At 37.9% G+C, this 23,342-nt stretch overlaps 1 protein-coding gene across 7 annotated transcripts in view; it reads left to right on the top strand.

Annotated features, from left to right (window-relative positions):
* ash1 (histone-lysine N-methyltransferase ash1) overlaps positions 1-23,342 on the top strand; it is a 1,128,611-nt gene that overhangs the window by 1,058,608 nt on the left and 46,661 nt on the right. For all 7 annotated transcript variants that reach the window (XM_090378882.1, XM_090378880.1, XM_090378881.1 and 4 more), the window contains one exon: positions 17,391-17,582. In XM_090378882.1, the coding sequence (XP_090235008.1) occupies positions 17,391-17,582 (192 nt within the window). The remainder of the gene's footprint in view (positions 1-17,390; positions 17,583-23,342) is intronic.

Here is a 23,342-nt window from a genome sequence, read left to right as displayed (position 1 = left end):
AAGCCTGGGACTTATGCTGCACCAGCCAAAAAAAAATCTCGTGTTGCCCTGAGAGAGAGAGAGAGAGAGAGAGAGAGAGAGAGAGAGAGAGAGAGAGAGAGAGAGAGAGAGTCAGAAGTAGAAGAAAATCACCAAGAAAGCAAGAAAGAAGAATGATGATATCCAGATCAGGACCCTGGGTTTGCCAAGCCCATACTCACCAGATGTGAGCCCCTGGGGTTTCATAGCTTTATTCACTGATGTGCCAATAAACCAAGCCAATAAACATGAGCACAGCTGCCACCAGATTAATGTGAAATAAATTGCACCTACACAAGGCCCTAAACTAAGTCAGCGAAGCCTGAATATAGATGGTTAATCTTTCAGAACCACTTTGGGCACCATTTTCAAAGAAAGCTAGCAGTGATTATGACTCTTAAAGCAGGATTTTCTTTGAGATATAGAGTGCTCTTTCAAAGCAACAAAATTTCATTTCCTTTCTAGTGTTGTTCTTTCTTTTCTTTACCTAAAGTAGTTCTGTGCTTTAAGTGTTAAAGTAAGAACCAAGAAAGGAAAACTACCTTTCTTATTTCAGAGTATATATATATATTAATTACTAACAAACTACTAACATTTACAACTGGTTGATCATTGGTGGCACCGCCCCTGTCCCAGGGCTAAAAGGAGCGAACATGGAATTTGATAATTTCCCTTCAGTTGAGACTCGACCCTCATTATGTCCTGAATTAAATTATAATGACCATGACAGTTGAAAAGACTGCGGACTGATACACAGCAAAAGGAATGCCCATCTTTCCTTATCTTCCACTTCTGATACAGAAATGCTTGGAAAGCTCAGCAGATTTGCCTAAAATGGTAAAAATATTTAGATCAGGTGATTTACTAATTAAAAGTGTGAGTCGTAAGCAATCGGAGACTCTGATGAACCTATCAACCTTTGGTGGAATTCCTGTGCAAGTTACTCCACTTGCAACACTAAATGTCTCCAAAGGGATCATCGCTGAGTGGGATTTGATCAGTGTCACCGAAGATGAACTAGTTCAAGAGTTAAAAGAACAAAAAGTTACACATGCTAAGCAGATTACGATCAAAAAGGATGGTCAGCTTGTTCCTGTGTGAAACATCATCTTTACCTTTGGCACACCAAACTTACCAAAGATTGTTAAAGCCGGCTGTCTAAATTGCCGTGTAAGACCCTACGCTCCTAACCCCATCAGCTGTTAAGTGTCAAAAATTTGGGCACTCTCAGACCGTCTGTCGATGGGATGCTGTGGGCCCAAACTATGGATCAATATCCCACACATGAACGGAGTATTAGCATTAGTTGAGGCATATGATACAAGAAACCAAGCTTTTACAGCATCAGCAAAAAAAAAAAACCTTTTAACCCATCTGGTCACTCCAAATGTTTTTCTAGTTCAGCCTTAAATTCATTTAAGCTATCGACTTCCACAACAACAGATGGAAGTCTGTTCCAGCAATCAACTACCCGCTAGCTAAAGACAAACTCCCGCACATCTATTCTACAACTGTCTTTCCTCAGTTTGAATCTATGCTCCCTCAGGTTCTTAGTCTGAGCAAGCAGAAGTATCCAGTCAGCAATCAGCTTGCTCAAACCATTCAAGGCCTTATACACCTCAATCAGATCACCTTGCGGGTGCCTAGTCTCCAGATGCTGCAACTTGCAGAACTTAAGTCTTTCTTCATAAATGCACCCCTTTGTTCCTCTCACCAATCTTGTTGCCCTTCTCTGTACTCGTTCTAGCAACTCTACATCCTTCCTAAAATAAGGTCTCCAGACCTGTACGCAATACTCAAGGTGTGGCCTTACCATTACCTTATACAAGGGGATAATCATCTCCTTGTCTCTGCTAGCAAAATTCCTATGTCATTGACAAAACTCCGTGACTTGCTCTGACAGCCCGTATGCACTGTTCAGAGAACTTCATATCTGGCTGCACAATTACCCTTCTAGAGTTTACATAAGTAAAGAACTCCTTGCTCTTTTTCTTTGCATCCTTTGCCAAAGATTTCTCCTAATCTGCCTTTGCCTGCCTAACCTCCTTTGTGACTTGATTACAGACTAGCTTATATCTTCCATAGGCTTCTGTGTCACCTGATAGTTTATATGCATCCCATGCATTTTTCTTCTCTGCCACGATCCTCATTAATTCATCTGACATCTATTTAGGCCTGAACCCTAAACAGTATTTCTTAGTTGGTATGAAAAGCCTACTAGCCTCCAAGATTAAGTCCATGAAGGCTTCCCATTTAGAATTCACAGTTGGTAACATCATCAGTTGAGACCACTGGAGTCACCTTAATGAAAGCAAAAAACCCTTCCCTTTACCCTTGATTGGTGGTTACATCTTTAAGTAAATCCCACATCAGTACACTGTGATCACTGTCACCTAGTGGTTCCTTTATCTGCAAATTCCTAATGCATGAACAATAACTGCTGATAATCAGATCAAGAGTATTACTCCCTCTGGTTGCCCCTCGAACATGTTTCTGTAGAAAACAATCCTCCAATAAATTCACAAAAGTCTTGCTAGCATGCGAGTGACCTACTCACAACTTCCAGTCAATATCTCAAAAGTTAAAATCCCCCATTACAACACATTCTGATTTACTCGCCCTCTCTATTTCTCTGCAAAACTATTCATTGTACTCATCACAGTCTTTAGGTCTAGAACACACTCCTTTTCTCATTTTCCCTTTCCCGGTGTTTGTCACACCAAACAGACTCCACATTGCACTGTCCACCCATGTCAACTGGATCCACTTCCTTAGATTTTATGTGTTTCTTAACTAGCAGCATAACCCCTCCTCCCTTCCTACCTTGTCTATCCTTTCTGTAACCATTGTACTCCCCAAATTCCAATTCTTCATTGCTTATATCTTTGTAACACCATGTCTCGCAAATCCCAACAATATCTGCATTTGATGCCTTGATCAGCACTTCAAATTCATCAGATTTATTTACTATTCTTCTAGCATTGATGTACATGCAAGTATACATGCACCTGTTCTTAGGGCACCTCCGTAGCCAGATGGGCAGGAGCAGCAGTGCGTAGCACACGCTTCTTGATTAGACCGGGGTTCGAGCCCATGACCACCAAATACGGAGGATGCGGAAAGATCAGGGAATGACCACCGCATATTAAAGGAGGCGGCAAAGCAACTAAATTATGGAGAGCATCCTTGGACTCAGGGGAGGTTCCCACGTGGAGTTGTGCAAATGTATCCCCAATTCACAAAGGGGAATCGAAGGATGACACGAGTAATTACAGACCAGTTAGTTTAACTTCTGTTCCGGGTAAAATAATCGAGTCACTGGTTAAAGGTGCATTGCAGGATCATCTAGACAAGACTGCAGCAATAATTCAGACACAGCATGGGTTTGTTAAGGGAAAGTCTTGTCTGACAAATTTGATAGGATATTATGATGTGGTTACAAAGGAACTGGATGCAAAAAATAATTTTGATATCATATATTTGGATTTCAGGAAAGCTTTTGACACTGTTGCGCATGGAAGACTATTGTACAAATTGGAGCAGAATAGTATTAAGGGTAAGTTGCTACAATGGATAAAAGGATGGTTAAGTGGGAGAAGACAGAGGGTGGTAATCAATGGGTGCTGCTCTTCTTGGACTAATGCTATTAGTGGAATCCGACAGGGTTCGGTGTTAGGTCCACTGTTGTTTTGTATATTTATCAATGATATTGATGAAGGTATATCAGGCTTAATGTCAAATTTTGCAGATGATACAAAGGTTGGCAGCGTTGTTAATGACAGTAATGGCAGTGTGCTATTGCAACAGGATCTAGATAATTTGGGTAAATGGGCTAAGAAGTGGCAACTGAAGTTTAACCTTAACAAATGCAAAGTACTGCATATGGGTAGAAGTAACCCCAGAGAAACGTACCAACTGTATGGCACTACACTTAAGGTGGTAGAAATTGAAAAAGACCTGGGAGTAATTGTGCATTCAGATATGAAGTTTTCTGAGCAATGCAGACAGGCTGCCAGGGCAGGTCATGGGGTTTTGTCAATGATATATAGGAATTTTGCTAGCAGGGAGAAGGAGGTGATTGTCCCTCTGTATAAGGCAATGGTCAGGCCATGCCTTAAGTACTGCGTACAGGTCTGGAGGCCTAATTTTAGGAAGGATGTAGATTTACTTGAACGTCTACAGAGAAGGGCAACAAGACTGGTGAGGGGAATGAAGGGATCCTCTTACCAAGAGAGGCTTAAATTCTGCAAATTGCAATGGCTGGAGACTTTGCACTTGCGTGGTGATCTGATTGAAGTGTGTAAGGCCTTGAATGGGTTGAGCACGCTGAATTCTGATGGGATCCTTCCACTTGTTCAGATTACGAACCTAAGTGGGCATAAATTCAAATTAAGAAAAGACAGATGTAGAATAGATGTGCGGAAATTTGCCTTTAGCCAGCGGGTGGTTAATTGCTGGAACAAACTTCCATCTGTCGTTGTGGAAGTTGATAGGTTGAATAAATTTAAGGAGGAACTGGACAAGCAGTTGGAGGGAATGGTGTGATTTTTTTTTTTTTTTTTTTTTTTGGCTGATGCTGCATAAGCTCATACACTTGCTTTCTTGCATCACATGCCACTACTACTACTACTAGTATATCCCCAGAGCAATATGGCCTTAGTTGCTAATTCTCCTAAAAACCAAATAACAGCAACAACAACAACCTGTTCTTAATCTTAATTATCCTAACACAACGCATGTATTTATGTTCCATGATGACTCCCAGCGGCTCTTGAAATCCCCAACTACTTGCTCTCTAGGCTGCTTCTCATTACAATAGAAGCAGTGAAAGGATCACTTTTGCCTCTGCTTGCAGCTACTGTTAATCTTTTATTCTGTGAATCCCCTCCCCCAAGCTATCAGTTTTCCGACTCGCCTAACACTGCATCGATAGCATCAGCAATATTCTTGCACCCTTTCTATTTAAATGTATCCCATCCCTTTAGAAGCAGTCTCTCCTGATAGCGATCACAGACCACGCTGAAAAAAATTCTTCCTTGTGAGCCTTGCATAATCTCTCCAGGGCCGAATTATTATTATTATTATTATTATTATTATTATTATTAGCTATATGGTACAAGGAAGCCCGAGGCTTATGCTGCACCAGCCGAAAAAAAATTCCCGAAACACTCCGCGAGAGAGAGTCAAATAGGAATCACCAAGAAAGAAAAGAAAGAATGATGATGATGATTGATTGATGTGATGCTGAAACACCACATTGTCCGAACTGTTGAGGCCTACACCCTGCTTATCTCAGGTGAACCTTGGAAAACAAGGAAAAATGATTCAAAAGTACAAACCGTGATTGCAGCCTAGAGAGCAAGTTGTTGGGGATTTCAAGAGCCGCTGGGAGTCATCATGGAACATAAAATGATTCAAAAGTGACTTACCAGGGGGCAAAGAAGCAAATTATGCTTACTACACCTAAACATACCGATGCAGCAGCAACAAAGAAAAACCAGTCAGCCGCTGCATAAACTGATGTGTCAGTTTCCCCAACCATGGCTATTGAAGATTGGGCACGAGAAATACTCTCATCCTCACAGCAATCTACTAAGGAGCAGCATACGGTAGATCATGCCAATAACACACCAATTACAGTACTGCCAACTGCAGTTCAGTCTTTATCAGAAACCATAAAAATGAAAACAGTAGTCCCAATACAAAAGACTCGGCTAAATACAACAAATATGGATACAGATGAAACATTAACCCGGATGAGACAATCTTAAATGTGTTATGCAGAAGACGACATGGATACAGGACGACCTATCTTATCAAAAAAAGAAAGAAAGAATGAAATTGGATAGATGAGAACAGACCGGACCCAAAAAGCAGACTGAATCAAACCTAACTGCTAAAAACAAATAATAGATCACATCATACAGTGGAAATGTAACATAACAATATTGATGACATCTTTGACCTAATCAAGCAGTATAATCCTGTAAGCATATGTTTACAAGAAACTAATCTTCCTCCACAAGTAACACCACAAGTAATCGAGAACTATACTGTATACCAACATAATAGAAATAATAATAGTACTGTTTGTGGAGGTGTGGCCATTCAAGTAAACTTGACTCCCTGCTAAACACGTTCTACTGCAGACTTTCTTAGAAGCAGTAACAGTACGTGTCTCCTTACGAATCATGTTAACAGTAGTTTCAGTCTACTTATCACCAAACAAAGAATATACTTATAATGACCTAGAAGAATTTCTGCTACAGATCCATCCTCCATTTTGTTTATTAGAAGATTTTAATGCACACCACCCACTCTGGAGCTCCCCCACATACAGACAGACAAGGAAAAGTTCTAACACTGTTGAATACTGGTGCAGATACTTGCATTCATTTCTCAACTAGAACAACTACAGCTATAGACTTAACAATCTGTTCTCCAATATTGTATCCACTCATCTGCTGGACAACTCTGGATAATCTGCTAAACAGTGACCATTATCTGATAATTGTGAAATCCAGACAGGCAAATCTCTCAGGCAAATAATACCCTCTTAAAATAGAAATTTTCCAAGGCTGATTGGAAGTTACTTGCTTCAAGTATATCATTCAGTGATGAAATTACCAAATACCAATCCATCAATGATGCCACACAGCACATCACAACTCACATTCTAAATGCCACAACCAAGGCCATACCAAAACTCCATACTAGTTCTTTTAAACATCCCAATTTGTGGTGGAGTGATGCATGCCAACTTGCCGAAAAAGAGAAAAACCAGGCATGGAACCTGTTTCGTAAACACCCAACAACTGAGAACTTTATAAACTTAAAGCAAAAGTACGATTCGTAAGGAAAAAGGCAAAAAAAGATTCTTGGATCCAGTTTTCCTCTACTATAACGAAGAACACAAACAGCAGAATAATCTAGAATAAAATAAAAAAACTGAATGGTAGATTTCTACCAGCATCCTCTACAATACTGAGATGGAATGGACAAGACTTATCATCTCCAGTTGAAATAGGTAATGCTCTGGCAGAAAATTTTGCACAAATCTCAGATATATCCACATACGAACTATCTTTTCAGCAATGTAAAAGGACCGAGCAAGGTAATTTAAATATTAGCACAAGGTTAACACTCCCATATAATCAATCCTTTCCAACTTTGGAAATACAGGACACTCTAAACAAATCAACAAATAGGGTATCAGATCCTAATGGTCTTCAGATCCTCATGTTGCAACGCCTAGACCAATGGTCTCTAAAAAAGTTGGGTGCGTGAGATGATCCATGGGGTGCACGAGATAATCTGCAATAAATCAATATTTATTAATTATGAAAACTTGTTTTTTTAATACAGTCAGTCAGTCCTCGTATAACACGTGTTTACCCTACACGAATTCGATCATACACGATTTATAAATAGGGTAACGATATCGTACATAACACGAACCGAATTCGCTTATGCACGATTTGCCTTTGTGTTTACAAAGAAATGACAGTCGAACGCGGAATCACCCCAACTGAACGCAACACGATAGGAATGAAGAGAAGATTCTGAAAATGTATTTATGTTTTTTATATCAGTGAAGGGGAAACACATTTAACCATAATAACGTAAAAACCCACACAATTCCAGCTATCGGTATTATCGCAAATGCAATTAGATCGAGTTTACTACCAGTTTATAACAGATTCCATTAGCAGGAACGCAACTGGAAATTGTTTTTATTGTTTTATGGTAGTAACCCCCAGAAATGTGCTTTAGTAAAATATGAGCTAGTGAGGTGTTCATAGTGTGTCTCTGCATTTACGATGTTGTTTATTCAGTTGCTACACGCATGCAGCTTTGTTTATGTGTATCAAGCGTGCCTCCTCGCTTTAATTGTGCTTTATTCCCTAAAAATGAGTAAAATACTTAAAAGTTGTGAAAAGGAAGCGTTCTGGTGAAGACGCTACAGATTCAGAGAGAAAAATTCTTACCCGGGAAAATTTGTAGTGGCCTCATACTAGCGTTTATGGCCAAAATCACACCGGCCTCCGGCCCACCGGGGTTTCCTCGGTAAGGCTTATGGCCAGTCCGCCTCTGTCGATAGAGAAAAAATATGAAATTGTGAAACGCTTTGAGCGAAATGGAAGACCATGTGATATTGCACATGCTACAGTCCTAAATGAGGCAACACCGAGAATTACAAAGAATGCAGAGAAAATAAAAACTTTCATAGCAGGAACAACTCAAAGTGTAATTAAAATTCATTAGATTAAGGCACAAAGAATTGGAAGAGATGGAACGGCTGTCATCTGTTTCAATAGAAAATCAAACAAAAAACAAGTTTGCTTACGATAGAAGCAAAAGCATTAGCAATATTTTATTACGTAATAGTCGCAATAAAATACAAAAGTAAAAGGATTTTATTACGATAATTTATTGTGTTTGGTAATGTTTTAGTTACAAATGTGTGTTCAGTTCAATCTTGGGTGGTCGGCACCTAACCCTATTTTTCCCATAGGGCCTGTTGTTTATATTGCACAATTTTGCATTGCACAAGGGTTTCTAGGAACACAATTATTGTGTTATACGAAGACTGACTGTACTTCAAGATGCGGCTTTATTTGATCATGCCATCGGTTTCACCCATGTCCGAAACGAAGCTTCCACATGCTCGCTTTGGGCTCGGAGTGTATCTTCCATCCTTGTTTAACTTGCTGAACAAATATAGATCAAGAAAGAATGGATTGTGCATGTGATCTTTTCAAATTATATGTGATTCTAGATATAATGTGTACCATGTAAATTATTAATAAATAAAACAGTCTTACATTACATTTTGTACTTGAACTTCAATTTATTTATTTTTTTTTTTTTTATTATTTGTGTTCTTTTAAAATCATATGTGATTTTAGATATAATGCATTCCATTTAAATGATTTATAAATAAAAAAAATATATTAAACTTATATATTTAATTTTTTTATTGTGGGATGCACACTAGTCCTTTTAAGTAAAATAAGGGTGCACGACCAAAAATGTTTGGAGACCACTGACCTAGACAAAAGGCATTAAATTCCCTTTTGCTTTTTCTGAATCGGATCTTCTCTGAAAGCTACTATCCTCGCTCATAGTGTCATTCAACAGCACTAGCTTTTCCAAAACCTGGAAAAGATCAGACAAATCCGTGCAACTGTAGACTGATATCCCTTACCAGCTGCTTGGGCAAGACATTGGAAAAGATGGTACACAATATACTCTGTGGTACATAGAATCCCACTCAGTCATCAGTTTTAATCAATACAGCTTCTGCAAAAACCGATCCACATTAGACCTTATGGCAAAAGCAGAGTGTAACATACAGAACGCCTTTATTCGAAAAGAACATCTTGTCATGATGTGCCTGGATATTGAGAAAGCATTTGACACCATCTGGCGCTATGGTATTCTGCAAGAGCTGTATGCCATAGGACTTAGAGGTTGACTACCAATGATCATAGAGAGTTACCTTAAAAATACCACTTTTCAAGTGAGTTATCCTAATGCTGTTTCGCAATCTCTTGTCCAAAGAGAAGGTACAGGGATCGGTACTCAGTGCTACATTGTTTACACTTAGAATAAAAAATTTAGCGCAGAACATTTTGGGTAACATAGAAATCTATCTTTATGCTGATGATCTTGCCATTCACAGAATATGCGTTCCATTGAAAGACATCTGCAGCTTGCAATAAACAAAATAGTGTCATGGACTTCACATAATGGTTATCGTCTGTTGGCAATCAAAACTGCAGCCATTCACTTGTGTAAAAAACGCCAACTACATCTAGAACCTGAATTATCACTGGGAAATCAACCTATACTAATTACCAACAATATCCGATTCTTGAGCATGACCCTTGATACCAAACTGACATTCCTGAAACACATACTACAAACATAAATTGTCTGTATGAAAAAGCTGAATATACTTAGTCATCTCATCTATGACATGGGAAGCTAATCGCTATACAGTAACCTTCATATAACGTGGTAGTTAAGTTCCTATAAAATGTTGTGTTGTGCTAAACCATGTTATACGGGACTAAATACACCAGTTCGGAACTATATACACTATTTCATTAACAAAAATACACCATTCTAGATTTGGTGTACCTTCTCTCTTCAAAAAATCAGTAATCTGGTTTTGTTTGCTTTTGCTTTATAAATCTTTGTGGATTTCATCGTATAGAACTACGCATTTTTTTTAAGCTCCCTTTTGAACTTTGGGCTCCTTTCATTCAAGAATCTGCATTCAAAAAATAAGATTCTAATTTTTCAGCTAACTTTATGCCTTCCTGTATGCTTTTTAGTGTAAAATTTGGAAGTTTAGAATTTTCATCTGTGCTATCAATCTTCTGAATTCATTTGTTTTTACCTCCAATGTCATTTTTACCAAATCCGCTTCACCAGCCTCTTTTTCTGCTAGTAATTCTTTAATGTCTTCAAAAATCATATCTTTTTATTTTTTTAGGAGCATCAATGACTAAGCAACAGTGACTGTATTTATAGAAAATATATGTGCGTATATTTTCTATAAATTGCGTGTCCTGAGGTCGATTTTCTGTTTTGATGGACTAAAAACCTGACTTTCCGGGAGAAAAAACCATGCTACCTCGCCTGAGCCAGACTAACTCAGCCACACTGAAAAAGATCCATAAAAATTCCTCTCTTCATCGACGGGATTTGAACTCAGGTCTTTTCCACCCAGTGTGGGGAGGACAGTGATTCTGTCAACTTGCTACCCGTGAGGGCTTCAGTAGTCATATTATCAAAACCTTCCCCTCCTAGTAATCCCAAAATAACTTATTCACTTGGTGGAGTTCAACTAAACCCAGTACTAGAGGAAAGGGACTTGGGTGTTACGATATGGTCAGACATGAATTCTCTGAGCATTGTAAACAGGTTGCAAGGAAGGCCCATGGTGTTCTATCAATGATCTATCGAACTTTTTCAAGTAGAGATAGGGACGTGATAATCCCATTATATAAGGCTTTTGTTAGACCACACTTGAAATACTGTGTTCAAGTATGGAGACCACACCTAAAGAAAGACATGGAGCTTCTTGAAAGGATGCAAAAACGGGTAACTCGCCTACTGAGATCGGCAGAAGGGCATCCTTATGAAGAAAGACTTCGAATATGTGGGTTGCAGAGTTTGGAAACTAGACATCTTAGAGGAGATTTGATTGATTTAAGGCATCAGTAAAATGAATGAGGACGAAATTTTCAAGATTATAAATGATGCTAGAACTAGGAGACATAAATTCAAGTTACAGGGGAAAATGTTTAGATTGGACTGCAGGAAGTTTTATTTTAGCCAATGAGTTATAAATTACTGGAATAAGTTGCCTACATGGGTGGTAGAGGCTGACAGTTTGGGGAAATTCAAAGGTCATCTGGATAGTACCTTCGGGTGAGGAAAACGTATAGGATGATAGGTTTAATTTCCTTTTCTTTTATTAATTATGGCCGGTTTGACCATATTTCCTGAATGGACTGACTCTAGCCATACATTTTTCCACACGCATTTAACATTGACAGTTTTACTTCTTTGAGCGATAAAGCTATGATTCTGATACAGTCCACAATTGAGAAATGTTTCCATGCCTCCATTACTTCAATAGATCGGAATCAATTTTTTCCAAAATCCATTGTAATGATTTTCTGATGTAATGAGTTTTAAAGGTGGATATAATGCCTTGATCTAAAGGCTAAATGAAAGAAGTTGTATTTACCTAGTACAACTGTGGTAGTAGAAACATAACTTCAACATTTGGATGGCCTGGTGTGCTATCCAATAGTAATAAAATTTTGAAATCTAGAATTTTTTCCACAAGTTTTTTCCACTCTTTTTGAATTCCGGTGTTGACTCTCTAATCAAATAAAAAACAGGGATTTCTCAATAATTTTTTTGATTAGAGAGTCAACACCGGAATTCAAAAAGAGTGGAAATGTTGAAAAATTATATTCAACATATCAGGGTTTTCCCTGCACAAAAGCTCAAAAATATCGTTATGCGAGGTTCGCCAAAATTCTCTAACCATGTTATATAAGTACTATGTTGTGCGAAGATTGCTGCAATTTATCAATTGTGTTAGAGCGAAACCATATTGTAGAAGTACCATGTTATATGGGGGTTGCCTGTACTCTGCTCCACCTAAACCAGTCCTTAATACAGTCTAGATTAGATTATGGTTCCCCTGTTTATGACTTTGCCCGAAAGACTGTTAGCCTGTCTCAACACAATACAACATAGGATTGCTCTTGGGGTGTTCAGGACTTCGCCGGTCCAACTCTTATGTATAGAGGCCAATGAACCTCCACTCCACCTTTGGAGAAAGATGCTGCTCCTCAATTATGTGGTTAGCATTAGCATTAGTAGAGGCATATGATGCAAGAAAGCAAGCTTATGCAGCATCAGCCAAAAAAAAAAAAAAAAAAAAAAACCCTTCCACTTCACCCCTCCGTTTGTTCGAAATACCTGTCCAGCTGAGCCTTAAATTTCTTTAGGCTATCAACTTCCACAACAAGGGATGGAAGTCTGTTCCACCAACCAACTACCTGCTGGCTAAAGGCAAATTTCTAAAGACAGATGTAGGATAGATGTGTCTTTCCTCAATTTGAATTTTTGCCCTCTCAGGTGATTATTCTGAGCAAGAGGCAGTATCCCATCAGCATTAAGCATGCTCAAACCATTCAAGGCTTTGTACATACACCTCTATCAGATCACCTCGCCGGTGCCTAGTCTCCAGACACTGTAATTTGCAAAACTTAAGCCTTTCTTCGTAAGAGCAACCCTTTGTTGCATTCACTAATCTTGTTGCCCTTCTCTGTACTCATTCCAGCAGCTCTACATCCTTCTTGAAATGAGGCCTCCAGACCTGTATACAGTACTCAAGGTGTGGCCTGACCATTGCCTTATACAGGGGAATAATCACCTCCCTATATAATAAATTATATAGGATTAAAATAAATAACTTTCCATCTCATCATATCTGGTCATACCTCTGTGATCCTCAATGGGTAAACCTTTTTAGAAATAAGCCTCTTGAAAACAAACCTACAGGAATCCATCTAAGAGAACTGATACAGCAGTGGAATATGCATTTGACCAGTTCACATCAAGAGACAGAAATTGTACAACTTCCATGGAAAGTGTGCATGCCTTCATGTGATGACTACTTCCGACATTTGGGGAAACACTCCCTGAACAATAAAACCATTCATAAACTACATGCAGCTCACTCCTTGGCAAATGCAAACACCATTCAAATTTATACTGACGGCTCCAAAAGAGAGACAGCTGTGGGAGCTACTGTAGTGCTACCAACATCAACAGTCTCTCTTTTGGAGCCGTCAGAACAGCCGTTTTACTGCAGAACTCTATGCCATTGAGATGGGTTTGTCCTTGCTAATGATTTCACTCCGAAGACTATAATCTATACAGACTCTTTGGGTGCAGTGACAGCCCTCCAAGGCAATTCTCGCTATCCACATCCATTTATAAATGAAATAAGTACTCAAATATTCAAATTCATAACAATAGGCAGACTTTCACTTTTTGTTGGATTCCAGGGCACACTCGAATGCCAGAAAATGAGCATGCAGATAAAGCAACAAGAAATCCCACTGACATTAACCATATCCAGACTCCTTACACAGACAATAAATCAATCACATGCCAAATTTGCAATGAAAAATGGAGATGAATTTGGCATAATCGATTGAATAACAAGTTACGAAATATAAAACCGAATCCACAGCTATGGAATTCTAGTTTCCGCTCAAACAGACACAAACAAGTTGTGCTTGCCAGAGCATATATAGGTCATAACCACCTTACACATAGGTTGAGTACTCAACCTATTAAAATCATTAATGTACAGGGGGGAAAGAGAAGGTGAAAGAACTGAACCTTGGGGAACACCAGCATTAGTGGAGTACTCAACCTAGAGGGTTGATTACTCAACTCTCTAGCACAATATTGGAGACTAGACTCAAGCAGCACAAGGCAAATCGAGATCACTACTACAGGAGGTTGCCGTTATTAGTGAATCTATTGTGAATCTATTGTCAAGGAAACAGGAAATATATTTTGAAAAAGGATAGGTGGAATAGGACCAGGGTAGATCTCTTGGAATACAAGTTAAACATGTTGTAAAGCAGCTATCATTTTTAAGGGCACAAAACATGATACCTATTGGTACTAATGATATTAAGAATAGGGTATCTGAGGATTTATTCAACAGGTACAAGACAATGTTGAGGAAAATGTTGCGAGTTAGGATCGAAATTGAAAGTGTCTGCAATTCTGCCCAGACATGATAAGCAAGAGTCCATGATGAGAGCCTTGTCAATCAATTTAGCACTGGAAAGACTATGCAAGGCTCATGAGATAGAATTTTTACAGGAATACACTTAAATAAAAGGGGTGCAAGAATATTTGTTGTTATTATTATTATCATTATCATTGGCTATGCAGTGCAAGGAAGCCTGAGGCTTTTGCTGTACCAGCCAAAAAAAAAATTCCTGAGTTACCAAGAGAGAGAGAGAGAGAGAGAGAGAAAAGGGAATCATCAAGAAAGAGATAATGGACCTTGGATGTGCCAGGTCCATTATCTCTTTCTGAGGTTAAGGTTGATGCCACTGAGGGTGGGTTGCGGGAACGGAAAACTTCTAATCTATCTAAAGCTTGGGTGGGGGAGAATACACAGACTAATAGTTCAACAACAGCAGGGTATCAAGAATTTCAAGGTCTGTTCAAGGTGTCTCATGCAACAAGCAAATTCTTGTGCTGTGTTAGGGTTACAAACAGTTGCATGTGTACTAATAGAGTAAAAACAGTTGTGTGTATACTAATGCTAGGAGCATAGTATATAAATTTGTTAAGTTTAAAGTAGACAGGCCAAAAACCACATATCTATTACTTTCTCTCTGATACTACAAAGTCACTGCCACAGTTAACGATATCTGTGATGAGTATCTTCTACTAAATCAGCATTTACTTGTAATGAATATCATGTGTGACAGTATTACTTATGAGAGGAGTATGTGCTGATAGAGATTGATTTTTTTTAAACAAAACTTTGTTTTTAACCTCTGTTTTTGTAGACACTAAATTCAATATCATTAGCACAAAGTGTAAACTGGTATAGATTATTGTATTACTATTTATATAAATTAAGTTATATTTTAGTTATTTTTTGGGCAATATGATTAGAGGGGGGAGTAATTGAAGTAACTGAAATCAATGATCACCATTAGCTTTTTTTTTTTTATGAAAATGCCAAGGATGACAGACATTAGAACCTGTACTACTACTACTACTTAGAACCATGCATGGGTTGAAAGTTGAGAAAATGAAAGAAGATACCTGTTGACATTAGACTTGAATTTCTGTAGATTGTAATTTTTGAGAAATACAAAAGTTAAGTTAAAGGAATAAATGAGGAAGAAGAAACGTTGTTTCGGTAAGTCTGAAGTTGGACAGCAAAATGATGCTGACTAGTTGGAGCATGTGTTCAGATTCGTTTGAAGACAGACAGAGAGAGAGAGAGAGAGAGAAAGAGCGGGAATTATAGAAGCCAATTCAGAAGAACAGTGTCCATGGAAGTATCTATAGAAAAGGTGTGCAGCCTTTTCTATAGAACAGAAGATCTATGATACAGAGAGTGGAGAGACCTTTTTAGAGATGGGTCATTAATTAGCCTAACTGCTCTCTTTTCAACAGGGTCTAGAAGCTTGAAAGAAGTTTTGGTGGCACAGCCCAAGATATGGGAACAATATTCAATGATAGGGTGGATTTGAGATTTGTACAGAGTGAGCAGCTGTTTGGAAGAAAAGTAATGCCAGGAGTGAAAGAGAAAACCCCAGTTTTTTAGATGCAGGGGAAGCAATATTTGTAATATGCTTATGCCAAGAGAAATTAGAAGTCAGAGTAATCCCTAATGGAGATATGGAAACTTGTCTAGAAATAACAGTGTCATGGAAGATAAGCATATGAGCAGAAGGATTGAAATCAATAAGTTATCTTTGCTCCAGTGGAGAATTACATGGTGATCAGCATTTAAGGAATTGGTAGTGGATATTCAAGAAGTTGAAGCTGTTTGTGCAGGGCAAGACTTCTCAAACTGGAAGGTGGAATGCAATGTGCTATCATCAGCAAAACTATGGATAAGATTTCCAATCAATGGAAGAAATCATTAATGTACAAGGGGGAAAGAGGAGGTGAAAGAACTGAACACCAGCATTAGTGGAGAAATTAGAAGATAGAGAGTCATCAACCGTCACCCACAGTGAGCAATCAGAGAGAAAACTGAATACCCAATTACAAAAGCCAGTGCCAAACCATAAGATAGGAATGTATTTAGAAGACTTTTATACCAAAAATGATCAAAAGCCTTTGAAATATCACTTGAATTTCATCAAACGTTTTCATTGAATTTGTCTATAGATTGGTAACTTGTTTTTAAAAGAAGTTTACCTCAATATAGTATGTAGAACACTTCTGTATGATACTCTCCAGAAATTAAAATGAAAAAATCGAAAAACTTACATTAGAGTAACAAATAGTCTAAAAATAATTAAATATCAATTAAAAGAATTTAACGAAAAAAAAATTGCAAAACGATTTTCCTTCCTGAAGCTGACAACGCTTTTCGACTGTATGTCATGATCACAGGAATGAAAATTACCGAATAGGGGCAAGTATGAAACTTAAATAGGAATTATTTGTCTTTGTGCATTATTTGGTCATGCGCGAAGACAAATAATTCCTATTTAAGTTTCATACTCACCCCTAATTACCCTATTCGGTAATTTTCATTCCTGTGATCACGACATACAGTCGAAAAGCGTTGTCAGCTTCAGGAAGGAAAATTGTTTTGCAATTTTTTTTCATTAAATTCTTTTAATTAATTGTGTTAAATTCTTTTTTAATTATTTGTTATTTTGTTACTCTAATATAAGTTTTTCGTTTTAATTTCTGGAGAGTATCATACGGAAGTGTTCTATGTACTATATTGAGGTAAACTTCTCTTATTTTTTTACAAATATTGATAACATTATAATTACTAATAACATTAAATGACACTTTACTGTTTCACAAAGTTGTCTCTCATATAAATAACTTATAGGTTCCACCAAGGTGATTCCAAGTGAAAAACACTAATATAAAGAAAAGACTTATGTTATTGCCAGAACAACCCAAACCCCAGGTTGTTCAGTAACGTAAAAGGAAAGAAGAAATCTCTGTTAAACATGATTTTTTAAAATTAATTCAATGTTGAAATGTGATATAAAATGTTTAAGATTATTCTTGATTGTCATATTTCTTTTCAGCCTCATACCGTACCAACAACTTACAGAAGGAAGTGTTGTCCTGTAGAAAAGATTATTAATCATGGACCATTACAGAAAACCAAATATAACAAAGGTGATTCCCATTGGAGTACCTCTAGTAGCTGTCAGAATCCCTTCATGGTGGAAAGTCTGTCAACTAGAGAAAATAGGATGGAGGATGTTCTTGAACAGGTAATTCTTCATTTATGTATAACAATGGTTTTAATTAGATTTTAATGAAATCTTGCATCTGTGGGATCAGGTCTTATATATTAGAAATACACTCTAGACCCGGTATAACGCAGCTCGATATAACACTGTCAAAAGTTGGACTCCAATTCTCTCCCCTTTTTCATGTGCTTCAAACTTTATCGATTCGTGATTTGTTCCCCGTGCATTTACCAGTTCAATTAACATTTATAGTTTTATGGTTTTTGATTTTTTACAGGCCTCATGGAGTGACTAGCACAGTTGCTATCTGTAACATGATAGCAACCAATAATCTTTATAATACCACTTTTCATTTCTCTTGTTGTTTCAGTCATCTTAATGCTTCATTTGCCTTTGTATTAGGCAAATACAGCTCAGGTTGGAGGCACCTGTGACTGATTTCAAAAGACAGTCAAATAATAATTCTATTTATTTCATTATTATTTATTTAGTGTTTATTTTATTTCTCTTTATTTTACTTTATTGATTGAACTACAGCTTTATATGGGAAGCTCAGTGATGTGAATAAACTCAAAGCAGTCCTGGAAAGATACAATAGTGGTAAAGTTTACATGTCCTGTTGGAAATTGCACGTAAGCTTACTCTACATAACGTTAGTGTGTTTTTTCAGATTTTTGTTTTCTTTCCTTTTTAATAAAAAAAAATTAATGTCCATGGAAAGTTCTCTAAAGGGAAGAAAAAAAAAAAGCATAATTTCAAGAAAAGCTAGCTGCATTGGACTTATTAAAATGGGGAAAGTTGCAAGCAGAGGTGTCTTGACATGTAGGTCTGAGGAAATCCACTCTCAGGGGATGGATAAAAGATGAAGCTAACCTATAGCAAGCAACAAGTGACTTTGTTGCTAGTGAAGGTCTTCAGCAAAAGCAGCTTAAGACAGCAAGTGACAACCCACTGGATAAGGCTGTTTTCACATGATTCATGCAAGAAAGTGCAGAAGGAATGCCTCTATCTGGTGAAATTATCAGGGGTCAAGTTGGAAAACTGGAGAAAACACTTAGACAACCAGCGTAGGGTGCAAGTATATGAGAAAGAATTCAAAGCGAGCAAGGGCTGGCTCAGGCAGTGGAAAAAAAAGCATAGAATTCGCCAGGTTGCGATTTTTTTGTGCCATCTATGCATGCTCATTTAAGAAAGAAAAATATGGAATCTAAAGCATAGAGTTTTTGACTCGGCAGAGAAGGCATGGGGAACCATAAGATGCCACCATAGCCTAGTGGTCAGGCACACAGGGTGTATAAGTATGCCTTGAGTGACCAGGATTCAAGCCCGTGACTGCTGAATGCGGTGCTGTTTCTTGTATTCTGTAATTTATTTTCTGTATCTTGTAAAACTCCTCTGACCGTTTGGTCATCTTGGAGTATAAACAGAAAATTTATTTTATGCATATCCATCATATTGCCTATTTGTTCCTCCAGTTGATTCCTCCTTGTTGCACTGCAAAAACAATATCCACTTATCCACTACTTCAACTATAATATATGGTATTTTTTTTTTTTTCCTATATGATGTGTGAAAAAATTAAATAATTTCTTAATTTCTGGTAGTTTCTATTAAGAGTTGAGTTACATGTGGCCATTTTCACAGTGAGTTGAATTACATTTAGACTAAGAAATAATAATTCCCACATTTCAATTGATTCAGTTCCATGAAAATCCATACATCTGGTGGTGAGTAATTACATGCAGATGGATATGGTGAAGACAATAGATGATTTATGCATTTATGATAACATGCCTGGAAAATACACACACATGCGCAGCTCCTGTCCATCCCCTTTAATAATCTGTCAAATTCTTACTTAAATTTATTCAAACTACTCACTGACTGAAAGCAGATTTCTGCACATCTGTCCTGCAACCATCCTCCCTCAATTTCAGTTCATCCCCTCTCATGTATTATGCAAGCAATGATAAGGATGCCATCAATGTTTAGCACACTTGATCCATTCTGAGGTGTTTAAGCCTCTGAATGGATCAACATTTAGCTCACTTGATCCATTCAAAGCCTTAAACACCCCACATATAACCCATCATTGCAATTAACAGAACTGAAGTCTTTCTTGATAAGGCTATCCTTTTGTGTCATTGACTAATTTTGTTGGAACAGGTGCAATTTTGCATCCGTTCCAACTATCCACATCCTTCCTAAAATGAGGCTTCCAGAATTATGCAACCCACATATAACCCATCATTGCAATTTACAGAACTGAAGTCTTTCTTGATAAGGCTATCCTTTTGTGTCATTGACTAATTTTGTTGGAACAGGTGCAATTTTGCATTCGTTCCAACTATCCACGGCCTTCCTAAAATGAAGCTTCCAGAATTATGGAAGTAGTTCCCGACTTTACGAGTTAATTTGTTCCTAGCGAGCGCTCATAAAGCAAAAACTCGTAAAGCGGGACTTTATTTCTCATAGACGTGTTAAAAAAAAGGTGTTACATTCTCAACAATGAAATTAGTTAACTAACTAGTTTGTCTATGTCTTATAACTAGTTTGGATAAATCAATCATTGTTCTGAAAACAATGATTGATTTATCCAAAGAAATGAAAACAGACTGTGTTTTTATTTCTTTGGATAAATTTTTAAAATCAAGCAATGGGTGTGTGTTATAGGCCTAATGAATCTGATGAGTATAATGAGCAGTTGTGCAGAGAAATAGAGTGGGCCAGTAAATTAGAGTGTCTTATAATGGTGGATTTTAATTTCCCTGATTTTGACTGGAATTTGTGGGTTGGTCACTCACACACTAGCAAGGCTTTTGTGGATTTATTGGATGATTGTTTTCTACATCAGCATGTTCAGGAGGCAACTAGAGGGAGTAATACTCTTGATCTGATTATCAGTAGTGATTCTTCATGCATTAAGAATCTGCAGATAAAGGAACAACTAGGTGGCAGTGATCACAGTGTGCTGAAGTGGGATTTACTCCAAGAGGTAAATACCGTCAAGGGTAAAGGAAGAGATTTTTCTTTTGTAAAGGTGACTACGGTGGTCTGAGACAGTATTTAAATTCTATATGGTGGAACCAACTGATGATGTTACCAGCAGGAAATTCAAAATGGGAAGCATTCAAAAAATTAACCTTGGAAGCTACTAGGCTTTTCATATCAACAAAGAAATATTGTTCAATATTTAGGCCTAAATGGATGTCACATAAACTAATTAGACATGTGACAGAGAAGAAAAATGCATGGAATACGTATAAATTAACATGTGACGCAGAAGCCTATGATAGATATAAGCTGGTCTGTAACCAAGTTACAAAGGAGGTTAGGCAGGCGAAGGCAGATTATGAGAAGTCTTTGGCAAAGGATGCAAATAAAAACAGTAAAGAATTCTTTACTTATGTAAACTCTAGAAGGGAGGGGATGAATCAGATTGGTCCACTTGATATCGATGGTTCAACTGTTGATGATCCTGCTCAGGTAGCTAACAAATTAAATGAATATTTTGCATCGACATTCACACATGAGGAGTTATTCAGCAAGGGGAATGCCAGAGGTGTATTCAACTCTGGCAATAAGCTAGATAATCTTGTAATAACAGAGAGTAAAGTGGAGGAGAAATTGTTGAAGATAAACACAAGAAAGGCATATTAAACAAGGCGGCAAAGGAAGTAAGCAAACCCCTAGCCATAATTTTGAGAGCTTCGCTGGGCTCAGGAGAGGTACCCATGGACTGGAGATGTGCAAATGTGACCCCAATCCACAAAGGAGGATCAAAGGGAGACACAGACCTGTGTCTCCCTTGTAACAGGTAATTACAGACCTGTTAGTTTAACTTCTGTTCCAAGGAAATTAATGGAGGCACTGGTTAAAGAAGCATTACAAGATCATCTAGACAAGACTTCAGTTATAGCACGGACACAGCATGGGTTTGTTAAGGGGAAGTCTGACTAATTTGATTGGACACTATGATGTAGTCACAAAGGAACTGGATGCAAAGAATAACTTTGATATCATATATTTGGATTAGGGTTCCCTAATACCTGTTCCCCTCTAAGGGGCTTAGAGGGGAACAGGTATCCTGTGTGTTATCAGACACTCAGCCTAAAACACTGATGGATCCAATATCTTTCTATTACAGAAGATTTAGGAGAAGTCCGGTTGGCCTGCCTCCCTAAAAATCCACTCATGCACACCTTCTCGATGGTAAGCCCTGTTACGTAACTCAGGTGGCAACAAACGTGTAGTGTGTGGTTCTCTTCAAGCGTGAAGAGGAAAAGGCCAAACCCTCCAGCATATGACAGCACACAAAACAAATGGCCCTCAGTCCCCAGCAGCTTTCACTCTCCCTTTTACGGCAGAGAGAGGATCAGAGTGGAAGCAGAGGGTGCTAAGAATCTCTGGGTAACACCAGGCTGCCATGCACGGAAACTGAACTTGGCCTGTTGTCATGTAAGATCACTCATCGGTGTAGACAGGATATTAGAGCTGGAAAAGGAATTAGAAAATGTGAATTGGAATATCATCGGTTTGGCTGAAACAAGAAGAAGAAAGGAATCACTTATAAGTTTATCAAGTGGAAATCTGCTGTACACCAATGGAAACAATGAAAGGAGTGAAGGTGGAGTTGGGTTTCTGGTCCATAAAGATTTTAAAAACAACATTTTGGAATTCAAAAGTACATCACCAAGGGTGTCAAGACTAATACTCAAGATTTCTAAGAGGTACAAGCTAAAGATTATAATGATTTATGCACCAACATCGAGCCATGATGATGAAGAGGTTGAAGAAATGTACACCGAAATTGAGAGTCTTCTAGATGAGCAGAAAACCCACTACACTATTATTATGGAGGACTTCAATGCTAAGGCTGGAAAAAGACAAAACAGTGCAGAAAGGGGAACTATAGGAAATTTTGGAATTGGTGAAAGAAATGAAAGAGGTGAAAGACTTGTGGAATTTGCAGAATCTCAAGGACTGTCAGTAATGAACACTTTTTTCAAGAAAAGGGTGAACAGAAAGTGGACATGGAAGAGTCCAAATGGATTAACTACTAATGAAATCGACTTCATCCTCACTAACAGAAGATATATTGTGAATGATGTTACTGTCCTGAATAAGGTAAATGTTGGAAGTGATCACAGAATTGTAAGATGTACATTTGATATAGATGTAGGAAAGGAAAGGAAAAAACTAACTCGAGTAAATAATACAAAGGTCTTTGAGATAACAGAAGAGAAAAAGCAGTATGTACTGGAACTTAAGAACAAGTTTGATCAGACAGAAGGTTTCTAGGTAGTTTAAGAGTTGGTGGTTAATTAATTTCTCCATTACTTTAGAAAGAGTAGAAGTAATTGCAGTGGGACGATAATTGGATGGGAGGGACTTTTCTTCCTTTTTAGGAACTGGCTGGATATGAGCAAATTTCCAAGAAGAAGGAAAAACACTTTGGAATAAGAAAGTGAAAAAAGACGGCAAAAAACAGCAGTAAGTTCAGGAGCACAGGTTTTTAGAACAAGTGGAGAAATACCATCAGGACCTGGAGCTTTCTTAGCATCAATATTCGTCAAAATCCTTCTGACATCCTTTTAACGGAAGACCACAGGAGGCATTGAATGGAGCTTGTTGGGAATGGTGGGAGGTGTTATACCAAGATCATTGATACAGGAGTTGGAAGAAAAATGGGATGCCAGCAGGTCAGCTTTATCCTTGGCTGAAGTGATAACAAATCCATCTAGTTTTGACAGAGGTGGTATCAGAGATGGGTAAAAGTTG

Source organism: Mastigoproctus giganteus, chromosome 8 (assembly GCF_048544385.1).
Source record: "Mastigoproctus giganteus isolate SK-2022 chromosome 8, ASM4854438v1, whole genome shotgun sequence".
Lineage (NCBI taxonomy): Eukaryota > Metazoa > Arthropoda > Arachnida > Uropygi > Thelyphonidae > Mastigoproctus > Mastigoproctus giganteus.
The sequence above is the reverse complement of the archived record's forward strand: the minus strand, read 5'-3'. Positions and strand labels throughout refer to the sequence as shown.